Consider the following 12,687-nt stretch of genomic DNA (forward strand, 5'->3'; position numbering starts at 1 on the left):
AACAAATCCAAATTTGATGTTACATACCTTGATCAATGACGGTTTTGTGCTAACATGTAGCACTTCTTCAAATTGAAAAAGTTTCGGGGCAAAACACTCACCAGAGACAAAGGGAACTACTTTCTCAAATTAAATGACCAATTTAAACAAACAGCACCACCAATGTCAGCTCCATCAGGAAGCAGCCGTTGAGGTGCAGAAATTGGTCATTTAATTTGAGAAAGTACTAAGTGTTATCATGAAACTGTCGTTGATCAAGGTATGTAACATCAAATTTGGATTTGTTTAGAAGAATTTTGAACTTAATAAACACATGTAGTTTTGAAGTATAGAAAAGGTGTATGTGTTAAGATTGCTTACATCTTGTCATTTGAGATGGTTCAATATTCCATCAGTCCATAAGTTCTTTGGTTTCCAAAACTAAAAAACTCCAATTAATTGATCATTTTAGTGTAATGAACTTAAGAATTATGAAATGACCTTGTAAGGATTGCAAGTAGGACATGCATTTTATTCTATTTCAAATAATGCTGTTTGTGAAAGAGTAGGAAGTGTCATCCAAGGTTGTATGTGGTAGGACAGGAAACATCACAATTTTGTCCAAATTTACAGGTAGCAGATCTGTAGTACACTGTGTCACAGTGTGTCAATATATCAATTTTACAGTGTTTATAAAGAAGGTGTATATTCATTATAAATTGGTTTTAATGTCATATCTGATCATAATAATTTTCACTTCTTCCTCAAAGGGGTCAAACAGTAATTACCAAATTTAATATAAAAGCTTCAAAAACAGCAAAACTGCTTTCTAACACACTTGCTGCTTTGCATGTTGGGATTGATAGCTGTGCAATATGGAAGCACAAAATATGCAGTCTCTCTATCAAGTATATATACATGTTTAAGCATAAATGCCAATATAGTCCCCTTCCAAACCTACGGTGGAATGGTGAATACATTTACCTAATTGTGTGATGATGTGTTACTTTGCTCTTTGCAGAGTTTGAAAGTGTTACTTATACGGTAACTTGCCGCTTTTTTGCTCTTTTTCTTGTTCTCTTCAAGTCAAAGTGGCACAATTCCAAGTAAAGCTGTCATAATATGAGTTCTCAAGGCTTCAGTTCTTGCAACACAGTTCCATGAGCTGTATATAAGAAATGGAATACGTTGAGATCAGATTGTGACTTGGCATTGAGGCTGTTTAGTTGTCTGGACAACTTGTATGGGAGTGACTGTGTAAAGAATCATAAATACCCTTCATATGTGTGGTAATTTAATAATTCAAGTTTATTCAGTAGTAGACGCTTATTGAACTTTGCCAGGCAGGCAGGCAGGCAGGGATAGATAGAGAACTTTGTAATGTAGCTATATAATTGTGTTGACAGGCCTTTTGACTGACCTACCTTTGATTTGTTGCTTATATCTTATCAGGAGCTGAGTGTGACATCTATATTTCCAGCAGGCCCTGCAGGGTTACAAGGTTTACAACTGACACAGCAGAGCACTGCAGATCATTCAAAAGTAAATACCGGATTCTCTCTTATTAAAAATCCAGTACCTCTAATAAATTCCCATTGCCATTTTTTCCAACCAAACAGTTCCATATATACTGCAAATGACATATAGTACCCGTATTTTAAAGTATACAATCGCCAATTTCACGATATGCATGTGTGCGTCTAGTGTTATTGACCATGTTTACAATATTGGTAGAAATTCCTTTTTGTTTGTGAGCACCACGTTGACTGCCAGATGATGTTTTTTAATTAAATGCTCTGAGACGGCCCCTGGGCGTTAATTAGAGAGAACACGGTAGCTGACTCCAACCACCTTGTACACCTTGTTGATAGGACACACATTTTGGTAAATCTGTCATGGGTGATATTTGACCCCCAACTTTACTGCTGCCATAAATGGATTCCATACCCCTGATATTTGGCAAAGCTTTATCACAGTGGCAGATCTTTCTGATCTAAATAAATGTTAACAAAGTAGGAGCTTATAATCAAGGCTTGAATATAAACTTTATCCAAAAAGTAAACCCTGTGTGTAGTTTTTCCCATTGCCATATAAATGCTTTCACAGGGGCATTTTTATGAAATATTGGGGCACATCTCTAATTAGCCCCTATGTAATATGAGCACTGGGCTCATTCATTATGAGCCACTACTAAAGTACAAGGTTCTAATAATAATCCTCTTGTCTTTCCTGTCATTAAGAAGTTACCAGTACATTGTTCATCTTAAGCATAGACTAAAGAGATACAGACCAATCACCATCTGGCAAAGTCCCAGCATCATCTTGTAATGAGAGCCAATTGTTCCAAAGAGTGTGCCATACGAAACTTATACGTACATCTGCATATTTTTACGGTCTTTCACGTTTACGCAAAGACAAAACACTCTACTGCATAACACAATGGCGTGCAACGCTGGTGTGTTTTGTTAGACATTGGGCCCTCATGAATACTAGAATTGTCAGCATATAAAGCACAGAGTTGGTGAATGGTCTGCATCTGGTTTGTCTATTGGGTTAAGTCATAAACACTTTTGTAATTTTCATGGTAGCTACTTGAAATACAAAAATATAATGTAAAACAAATATTGCCACTTAACAGTAATTAATAATGTTGATCAATTTATATGTCAGATCAGTACCATAATTTCAAAATTAGGTTAATATTTTGCCTTGGAACATTTGTGTTTTGACTTTTGGTGTATCTGCCATTGATATTTTCAAGCAAGTAATTTAGGAGAGATGTTGCATCATTTGTAAGATTGGCAGCTAGAAATCTTCAGAACATGTTGATCAAAATGTTACTATGTAAGATGCGATGTTGTGTTATTATGATTAATTATGTATGCATCTCTCTGACCCTTGACCTCCATTTGTTCCCACCAGGGTGAAATCAACATTACTTCATTGTTTCCAGGCGCTAAGCACTTTGCGAAGACCAACAAAGATGACAAAGTAAATACAAATAATGGCTCTGTTCTGCCATTGCTTATTTTAGCTTAGGCCAGTGTCACATGTGTTCATGACACTCCACAAATAACCCCACATTAATTTGATGCTTCTGTAATTCAATACAAAAGTCAGGGCTGTGGGTGGGCCACATATTTTCATCACCCATTGTGTGTATCTGTTATGGGTAGTGAAGAGAAAAGTAAATGTTATATGTTGAAGGAACATTGCTGAAAAATGTGAGTCATTGTGCCTTGCTAGTCTTGTAATTAAAGCACGGGACAAATAAAGAGTTGATGGAGGGTCCCATGGCACAAGTATTGGGGTCCACACCTAGCATGAGTACAAGTAGTACAAGTCTTATGCAATACCATTTATTGAGAGGTTGACAGTGAATGATCTTTTTGCATGTTCTGCCTTGATTATGTAGTTGTTTCTGTAGCTTCATCTAATGTTGACATAGTTTTTGACATCAGCAAAATATGAAACTACACTTAGGTTTATGACATGGTCCTATATTGTCCTTTAACCATTTCTGTGGAGTTCCACTTCTTGCTGTTTTGCTTGAAGCATATTAATGGCATATACACAAAAATCAAGTATCACAATTAAATGAGGAAATCTAGGCTTAGGTTACATCTTGAATTGATTTTGTCAAATGTTTTGATTAACTTTGAACCCAGGAGCATCGCTCTTTGCAAAAGAAGTGTTTTACATTGGAGACTAAAACAAAAACAGTGTGTGTTTAGTATGTGGGCGTCAAATTGCAAAAGTAAAGAAATGCATTGCTGCAATTCATGTGCTGACATACAGGAATGAGGTCAAGATATGGCATGAAACTTGTGAAGTAGTGCAACCTTATGTCTTGTAGTTTGTATATCATCTTATTCTCATAGATTAACCATAGCTCATTTGCATGTTTAATGGGGAAAAGAAAGAGAGAAAAATGCCAATTAAAGCCAATGACATGACAAAAACAATCTAGGGAAAGACAACTATGAGAACTTAGCATAGTACTTACTCAATTCAGATTATCTTGTCTCAATACCAGAGGAACATCTCTTTACATCATCCAAGTAGAGACAAAGCAGAGGGATGGATTAGCTCCTGTTTCTTGCTAATAGAGCTAGTCAATATTTCACCATGATAACATCAAATCAACATGCATGTCAGAATTACAATACAGGCATGTGGCTGGCTATATTCCTGTTATATACACTGAACTGTGAAATGCTGCAGAGTCTTCTGATAAACAAAATGCATGATATTGTTCCAAAAGGTTACCTGCCAAAATGTATTTTCAATAGTTATTGTCAACAAATATGATATTCAGTCGTCTATTAATAATGTGTCATATAGTGTCACTGGTCTGAAAGGTTGCAGTTTATGTATTATTTGAAGATGCAATCATGCATGATTCTGATATTTGTTGTGTCGTAAGAGGAACATGTTTGGTCTTCATTGAATACTAGGCCTATTTTGATTTGAATGATTTTGATTTAGAATTGTGCATGTTATTTCTCTCATTGACTCTAAATGAGAGATATGAGAGACAATATTTGCCAGACATATGTAGTAAGAATAGATGTGCATGTTTGTTTCTAGTGGTAGCTGCAAATTAGCTTCAACATCAGGCTCAGCATTATCTAGTCACAATATGCATTCATCCATTAAAGGAAATTTGCTCTCTGGAATCACAGTCAATAATTATTTATCAGTATAGTTAGCAAAGTTCACATGTAAAGTAATAGTAATGCACATTGTGATGTTGACACTAGATATGAGCTAGCCCTTACATTGTGGCCATAATTGCAGTATCACTGCTCTGTAAGTTTATAATTTCATGCCTGATATATCTAACCAATTAATTTTTGTAGAAACATGTAGCATGTTTCTATTGAGTCCCCTGCATTTTACCGGTAAAATTAGTTGCTGTTAAATAGCAGCAGAAGACAGGTAACTGAATGAAATGGAAAACAATTGGACTAAAGTATTATTCACATTTCCTTTGACAGCATAACCATCGCGTATACGCGCGCGACGTCAAGCGCGTGCATTGGACCTTGTGCAAAATAATACGTGCTGGACGGCTAGCAGTACGCTTAATTTGTAAAAGGAAATCTGAATATTACTTTATGCAGAGGTCTCTTCACAATAATGGCATGGACTCATCCATTTCTGTTTGCCTGTATAAGCAACGGAGTGAGATTCTATTAGCCTTTGCCGCTAAATGTTTTTGCTATTTTCTTCCTCAAGAAGGACAATTTTACTGGTAAACTCTTGCCGTTATTCGCCGGTCAGTTTCTGTTGAGCAGAAGTAATCTCTTATCTGTCTTTTTACCGGTAAATGGTGCCAATAGAAACATGCTAATAGACACCATTTAGTCTTACCTTCTGTGTAAAGTGCCACAGACATAACATGTGTACTTTCTATCTTCCTGGCACATTAAAGCCTTAATGTACGATCTTTTTAAATTTTTAGATTTTTCTTTTTTTCTTCCAAAATGATAAAATAGTTAATATGCAATCATTATGAAAGTTCCCAATACATTTGGAAGCGAAAAACATTGGAAATTTGCAAAGAAACAACATCATAAACTTCACCTCTATCACTCGAAATATCTCGCACTTTTTGGATTAGGACGGCGAAAAGCGGTTTCAGAGAGTCTCTATGCAGCCAGTTTATTACGCCCCCCATGTGTGGAGGGAGCGTAACTAAACTGGCTTCAGAGGAGACTACGATTTATGATCGTTCTGACATATTATCATAATCTGAAAATTATGATAATATGTCGGACCAACAGAAAATCATTCCGTTTTACTACAAATAGGGCGAATTTGACAGTTTGCTCATAGATTTTAAGTTGGAACATGTGTAAGTATTACAAATATGCCAAAAAATTGGTTTTGAAAAAAATAAAGGTATATTTTGAAAAAAGATCTTACATTAAGGCTTTAATTGCCATGTTGCTTTAGATGTAAATAGGCAAGTGTAACGGAACATGAGTCTCATTTGTTGATAAAGAGTCATATGTTGTGAACTGACTTCAACTTCTTTACACAGGGGTACTGTAGTTGTATCCATATAGAAAATATCATCTTTTGTAGTAAAACAATTTTAAAATCCATTTTTCACTTAGCACTAATAGAAAGCTATTGTCATTAGTCATGAGTGATTTTCCACTTCAAATATATATTTTCAGTGTTGCCAAGTCTTCAGGAAATTTCCTGATTTCAGGAAATTTTACTCTGCTGATCCTGTACAAATGTCAACATCACCATATCTATGTAATATGTTTGTTACTTTCAATGGAAAACATGTTAATCTTCATGTTTTTTACAGTTTGTAGCATATGATAATGCTGGCTTTCTGTGAGAGCTGCAAATGAAACAGCTATTAAGGAAATAGAAGAGAGTGGTTACCTTAGTAACCTCAGCTTCTTCATACTGGTGCTTTAGGTGAGATAAGTTGACATTGCAACAAGGTTTAATATCTATATATTTATAATTTCTTTCAGTTGCAGGATGGGATGACAGACCTTAAAGACCCAAATGAACCAATGAGTCTCCATCGGAGATTTGCACACATAACAGAGCTGACCATTCTCACAATACAGCTCATAGTAGAATTCAGCAAACGCATCCCAGGCTTCTTAGATCTCAGTCGGGAGGACCAAATAGTTTTGCTCAAGGTAAGCATTCCTGCCATGATGGAAGGCCCACTTGTCCCATTTCACTCCATTTCAGTGACAACACAATTGTTTTTCAAAAATGCAATTGTTTATCAGAGATTGCCACAAAATAAACTTCAAAAGCAGGCAAAAAGAACAAATCAATAATATGTTATTGTGAGAAATGGATAATGGAGAGTCCTTCATATCTGATCAAAGAGCGAGGAATCAAAACATATTTATCCCTCTTCCAGGCAATTTTTTGAAATAAATTGCAGTAGAAAGGTGGCGATTTCCATACGCTATGATCGTACACACGCTTTTGAACTATTCCAAACCCACTCTCCTGTGACGGTGCAAGGGCGCTTATTTAGCCTGTGTTTATTTAGCAAATGGGAAACAAATGCACAGATGAAACAGAAAATACACAAATGTGTCCGTTTTACAGTATAAATAGAATCAATGATATTGAGCAAACAAAGGAAAGTCTAACTATTAATATGAGCCATCTTGTTTGTAAGAAGTCATTATAATAAAGCAACAGTGAGGTTTGAAAAGTTGGCTTCATTCATACGCACAGATTGTCCCTTGAAGTGTGTTTAAAATCGGCCATAAAGCCCATATAGGTTCTGTCTGTATCTTTCTGAAACAGTATCCTGGATAAGATCAATTAAATATGAAGGACCTTGATTATTACATTTAAATACATACACAATGATCTTATACACAATGCTTTGTGACAACCAGTGGAGAGACAGCAAGAGGCACTTGTTAATAATTTGATTTATTTACCTACAGGGTTCAGCAATTGAAGTAATGTTGCTGAGAGTTGCCTTGAGATATGACAAAGTGAAAGACGCAATAATGTTTGGAAATGAGCAGCCGTACACGCGTAAACAACTACAAGAAGGTGGTATTGGTGACCTGGTAGATCCTATGTATGACTTTGCACAGAGCATGTCAGAACTTGATTTAGATTATGCCGAATATGTCCTGCTTATGGCTATAACCATTCTATCATCAGGTGAGATATATAGATGTTAAAATTATTCATTCAAATATCTAAAAAAAATTTGCTTCCAAAGTTCTAATTGAAAAGAAAATGTACAACATAGACAAATAAAATGCATGGTCCTCATTTACCATCATATTGATTAGTTGTAGTTTTCCTTGTCTGTGTGCTTTCCTTTCCATTTTCTGTATGCTTGGGTTTGTTTCTGTTCAATCAGTGCTTCTCACAAGAGGACAAGAATTTGTACACGGCAACATTGAATGGGCAGCTGTTACTGTATCTAAACTGTGGATTTCAGTAACTTCACGATATGTTTGATAACCGTATACTTGTGTGTTTTGTTTGTGACAGATCGGCCGTGTGTAAATGACAGAGCGAAAGTTGAAGAGGTGCAAGAACGCTACTTGGATATGCTGAGATCCTACTTGCGTATGAGGCGGCCCAACCAAACACTTCTGCTTCCCAAAGTTTTGATGAAACTGACTGAATTAAGGACACTCAATAACAGCCACTCAGAGCTGCTATTTCAACTCAAACTACAGGACCAGACAATCCCGCCGCTTCTCAAAGAAATATGGGATGTACAGTAATGATGACAATTGGATGGGTCTTGTTATTGTATACTGTGTTGCTATGACAACCCACCATGCACACAAAAAATCTTGAAAATTTGGAAGAAAAAAAATGTTAAGGTCAACTAATTTGGCTGGCTTTTTGTGCTACCTAAATTGACTCAATCTGCACCACAAAATCACCCACATCTTGAGGACACAACTCAATTGTGATAACACCACAAGGGGTGTTTAATTATTAAAAAGGGCTAAGAATATAATTCTTGAACTAATTTGCCCTTTAGTTCTCTATGTAAAAGTACTGGTGGTTTTAAAGGGTTGATGAAAACCCTGAAGTCCACACCAGAATGAAGCATTCCATGTTTTGCTGGAATATGGGCTGAATAGTAATGAATCAAGAGTCTGGCTTGTACCACATCAATGGAAGAAACTGGTAGTCTTATCAACACAAATGGCTGCCTTGGAGTGAACAACACGATTAGAACATCGCATCTTGCAGGAGAGAAGACTGAAAAGGCTTCCAAGTTTTAAAAAGTCACCTGCCTTTTTGGTACTATTGTAAATTGCACCAAAAGGCAGCCTTTCATGGAAGAAAGATAAGCTGTACACCAAGAAAAGCTGCCTTACGGAAATTGTGAAATATAGAATGTTATATGTACATTGGATGAGAAGACGGAGACTATCATATGCAACGTAAATATTAAATCTTTACAGGAGAGCATTTTATTCTTGTTGAGAAATTATTGGATTCAGGTTTAATCCAAGTTCAGGTAAATTTTGTGGAGAAAATAAACTACTGGTAGTTTGACATTTTTGCTAGCCAGTGAGTTAATATAGTGTGCATAAAATGGTGGTAACTTGCAACCTTAGGCTTAAAAGCTTGTAAACATGGTCCCCCCGCTGTATAATGTCATGTAAATTCTATCATTTATTTTTGCCAGATTTTGGGCATTAGAAATATAATTCATGCACCTAATGTAGGCCATGTAATATTAAATGTATGACTGTCCCTGCTTAAAGACTAAGTCCATTTGATATAGTTATAGCCAGCCCATGTTGTGATAGTTCACTGTCATGCTTAAGTGTGTCCATTAATGTAAAACAATATTTGAGTCACATGTGTATGTGAAGCAACAAATATATGAGGAATTTTCCTCTGTGAAATTCCATTTACTGAGTGGATTGAATACACTGTATTGCAACAAAAGGGCTAGGTTTCAAACATTGGAATTCTGGCCAGTTTTCTGAAACTAAAGATTTTCTATCTTGGCATGGGCAATTTTCCTTCCATCAAAACATCTCTAAAAGCGGAAATTTTTGCAAAACCATGATTTTATTTTTTGCTTTGTTTTGTTTTGCTGTAAACTTGTGCAAAATTATAAACATTTGATGTAGTCAACTTGAAATTTATAGCAAAATTACCAAACAAGTGAAAATGTTTCAAATTGTGGCAGGCCGGAAAATTAACTGCACAAAAATTGACACTTTTGCCATGTTTTTTGAGTTAAATAATTGGGAAATGGTGCCCATAACTTGCATTTGTGTAATTCAGACATTTGTACCAGACTGCACTTGTAATGTTAGCAAGTACATAAAACATGATAAAAGTATGTGTGAATAACAAATTTATTGTTTAAAAAATGGAGATTTTAATCTCTCTTTAAAAGAGTCTTAATAACAGTGTCAATTTTGTAAACACAATGATTCTCCTGAATTATGTATATGTCACTAAACTAATTCCCGCACTTCTGTTGAAGTCTTTTTGTGGGGTCTTTATGTGCACAACATGTAAAGGATAGCGCTGACTTAATGCACTTGTATTGACAAAAGGTGTATCATCTGCATATATTTTCTTTGGTTACAGTTTATTACACATGAAATCTAAAACATCACAATTACTAAAAGATCTATGTAAATTACATAAAGCGTTTCCTCCATGATTTGATTAACATTTTGTTTTACATACATGTGTTATAGACAAAGACGGATGCCTTTTGGCGATAGCAAGTGAACATATGTCATTAAGGAGGCAGTTACTTCCTAATATTATTGAAAGCAGCTCCCGTCGACTATCACTTGCATGATACTGTTTTACCAATTTTTGTTCAAGTTTTCAATACATGTATATGATGTCTGGGCCTAAGGTCGTGAATTGTGTTCTTTTATTTCATGTATTTTTCTACCCTGTTTTCCCTTGTGTTTGAAGATGTGAATAGGTTATTATGCAAATTGATTAAGTGATTGATGAATATTCATAAAATATGTTTACAAATGAGCAGAGTGGCTACATGAAGCATCAATAATACAATGACTCAATTTAAAATTCTAGTCATATCATATAATTCAGTCATACAATGCATCCACGAAGTCAAGAGCCTCATTGCCATAACTTTTTCATAGAGATTAATATAATTGCATCCATCTGTGAATATCTTGTCACTTGTACATAATTGGTCACAATGATGGTACATGACCATCAATGATGGTACATGACCATCAATGATGGTACATGACCATCAATGATGGTACATGACCATCAATGATGGTACATGTACATGACCATCAATGATGTCTTGCCACCTGCTACTCACATGGCTTGATATTAAATTCACTATCAGGTAATTGATCATAACACCCTCACTTTTGAGACCCCAAAAGAGACAACTTTTTCTCCTAAATTGACACGTTTGGTTTTGTAATGGCGATGTGATAATATTTGGATATTTTATTGTAGCCTATAGAGCACATAAATGTACAATAAAGTGAATTCAAATTTTATTATGACAGGTTTAACATAGCCAAAATTCCCCAATCAAATGATTTTTGTAATACAGCCACAACATTGATAAGCATTTCCATTCACATTGCTTTCTAGGATCAAAACAAGTGGTCTCGTACATTAGCAGCCTTCAGTGTCCATTTAAATCAATTTGTTCAAGTTTGATTTTTCTGTAAGAATGAAACTTGTATTCTGCAACACTGCTTGATTTTACACAGTCTGTGTTTTGCACTACTGTAGTTTGGCATATCTATACAGGCTCTATGTTTGGTACCCATCGTTTTTGGTGTTTATTGACAAGCCTGCCTCTTCAATATGCAACATTGGATCCTCTTGAAATGCCCAGGATTTGTAGTTTTATGACCTTTCATAACATTTATCTATAAATAAGGTAGCTCCAAAATGTTGTATTTTGTTGTGCAAACTTGTTCATAATAATTTGAAACTGATGGGTACCAATCATTTTGATACACCTTGTACATACAAAACAAGATTTGTGAATCAAAATGGCAGTGAAATGCTATGGTACTAATGAAAACTTAATTTAATGCACAGGTAGGGGATGTAGAGAGTATGCTACTGCTAGGCTAATTCCATGCAGTTTTACAGGAAGGATAAACCTGAACATTGCCAGGTACTGTAAAGAGTATAGCAACACAGAATCTTCTATTGAAGGATTATACAGCTTTATTCTGTAAGCTGCTTGATTCCCCAATGGAGTCTTTACACTAGTCTAACTCATGAATTGATTCCCCAATGGAGTCTTCACACTAGTCTAACTCATGAATATCTTACAAAAAGGACACACCAGAATTTGCAATCAGAGACTATAAAAATGATAGTGATTCGCTACCTTGTGGGAGATTTGCAAAATTTGACTGAACTGCCAGTGACCAGTTTAGAATATGGGAACCTCTCCATTTAATATCTACATGTAATTGACTAGTAACACAAGAAGATTCTAGGATACCCAATAGTCTGCTTCTACAACAAAGTATGCTTCTGCCCATTTGTAAAACAAACAAAAGGTCTTATAAGACTTAAAAACTTGAAAATAGCTTGCTTTATTGTATGCTTTTAAAATTGACCATTGTAAAGGGTGAAAAAAAGAGCCATACATAGGATGTTTGGAATGAATGGTGCCAAGCTGTGTTTTTTTTTCTTACAATTACTGAAATAACCTGTGTTACTATTATGTAAGGATTTTATATTTAAAGAAAATAATAATAAAAAGCACAGAGTAAGCCAGCTCTGTCATTGTAGATTTAATATGAAATGTGATGTATATATTCCCTCCTGAAAAATTGTAAACTTTCTTCTTGACCACAAAATTTAGGATATTCAAAAATATTGAAGGCAACATATGGACAATGGTTCTAGGTGGGAGTAGATGTTGTTTCATTTTCTGTTAGGTTTCTATGATTGTACATTTATGAAATATTTGTACTTAGCATTTGTAAACACACTTAATGTGGGTTTATTGGTATTCAACTACTCCCGATTCCACAAAAATACAGCACAAAATTTTTTGGGATTAAAAAATATCTTGTTTGTTAAGGGCTGGGGTATGAACGTTTGGACAGTATTTATTTTGGGACATTAGAGCACATCAGACATATCGAATTGCATTCTGAATACGGAGAATGTCTTTCTGATATCAAATAATTTTGATTTTTTGAAATTCGCAAT

The 12,687-nt window shown here is 35.2% G+C and overlaps 1 protein-coding gene across 1 annotated transcript in view; it reads left to right on the plus strand.

The window, feature by feature from the left end:
- The window catches only part of LOC140165740 (oxysterols receptor LXR-alpha-like), a 28,391-nt gene extending 16,519 nt beyond the window's left edge, over nt 1–11,872 (plus strand). The window contains 5 exon segments of the mRNA XM_072189058.1: nt 1,432–1,521; nt 2,902–2,970; nt 6,483–6,656; nt 7,434–7,659; nt 7,999–11,872. Coding sequence (XP_072045159.1) covers nt 1,432–1,521; nt 2,902–2,970; nt 6,483–6,656; nt 7,434–7,659; nt 7,999–8,237 — 798 coding nt within the window. The 3' untranslated portion in view covers nt 8,238–11,872.
- The last annotated feature ends 815 nt before the right edge of the window (nt 11,873–12,687 follow it).

Source organism: Amphiura filiformis, chromosome 12, assembly GCF_039555335.1.
Source record: "Amphiura filiformis chromosome 12, Afil_fr2py, whole genome shotgun sequence".
Lineage (NCBI taxonomy): Eukaryota > Metazoa > Echinodermata > Ophiuroidea > Amphilepidida > Amphiuridae > Amphiura > Amphiura filiformis.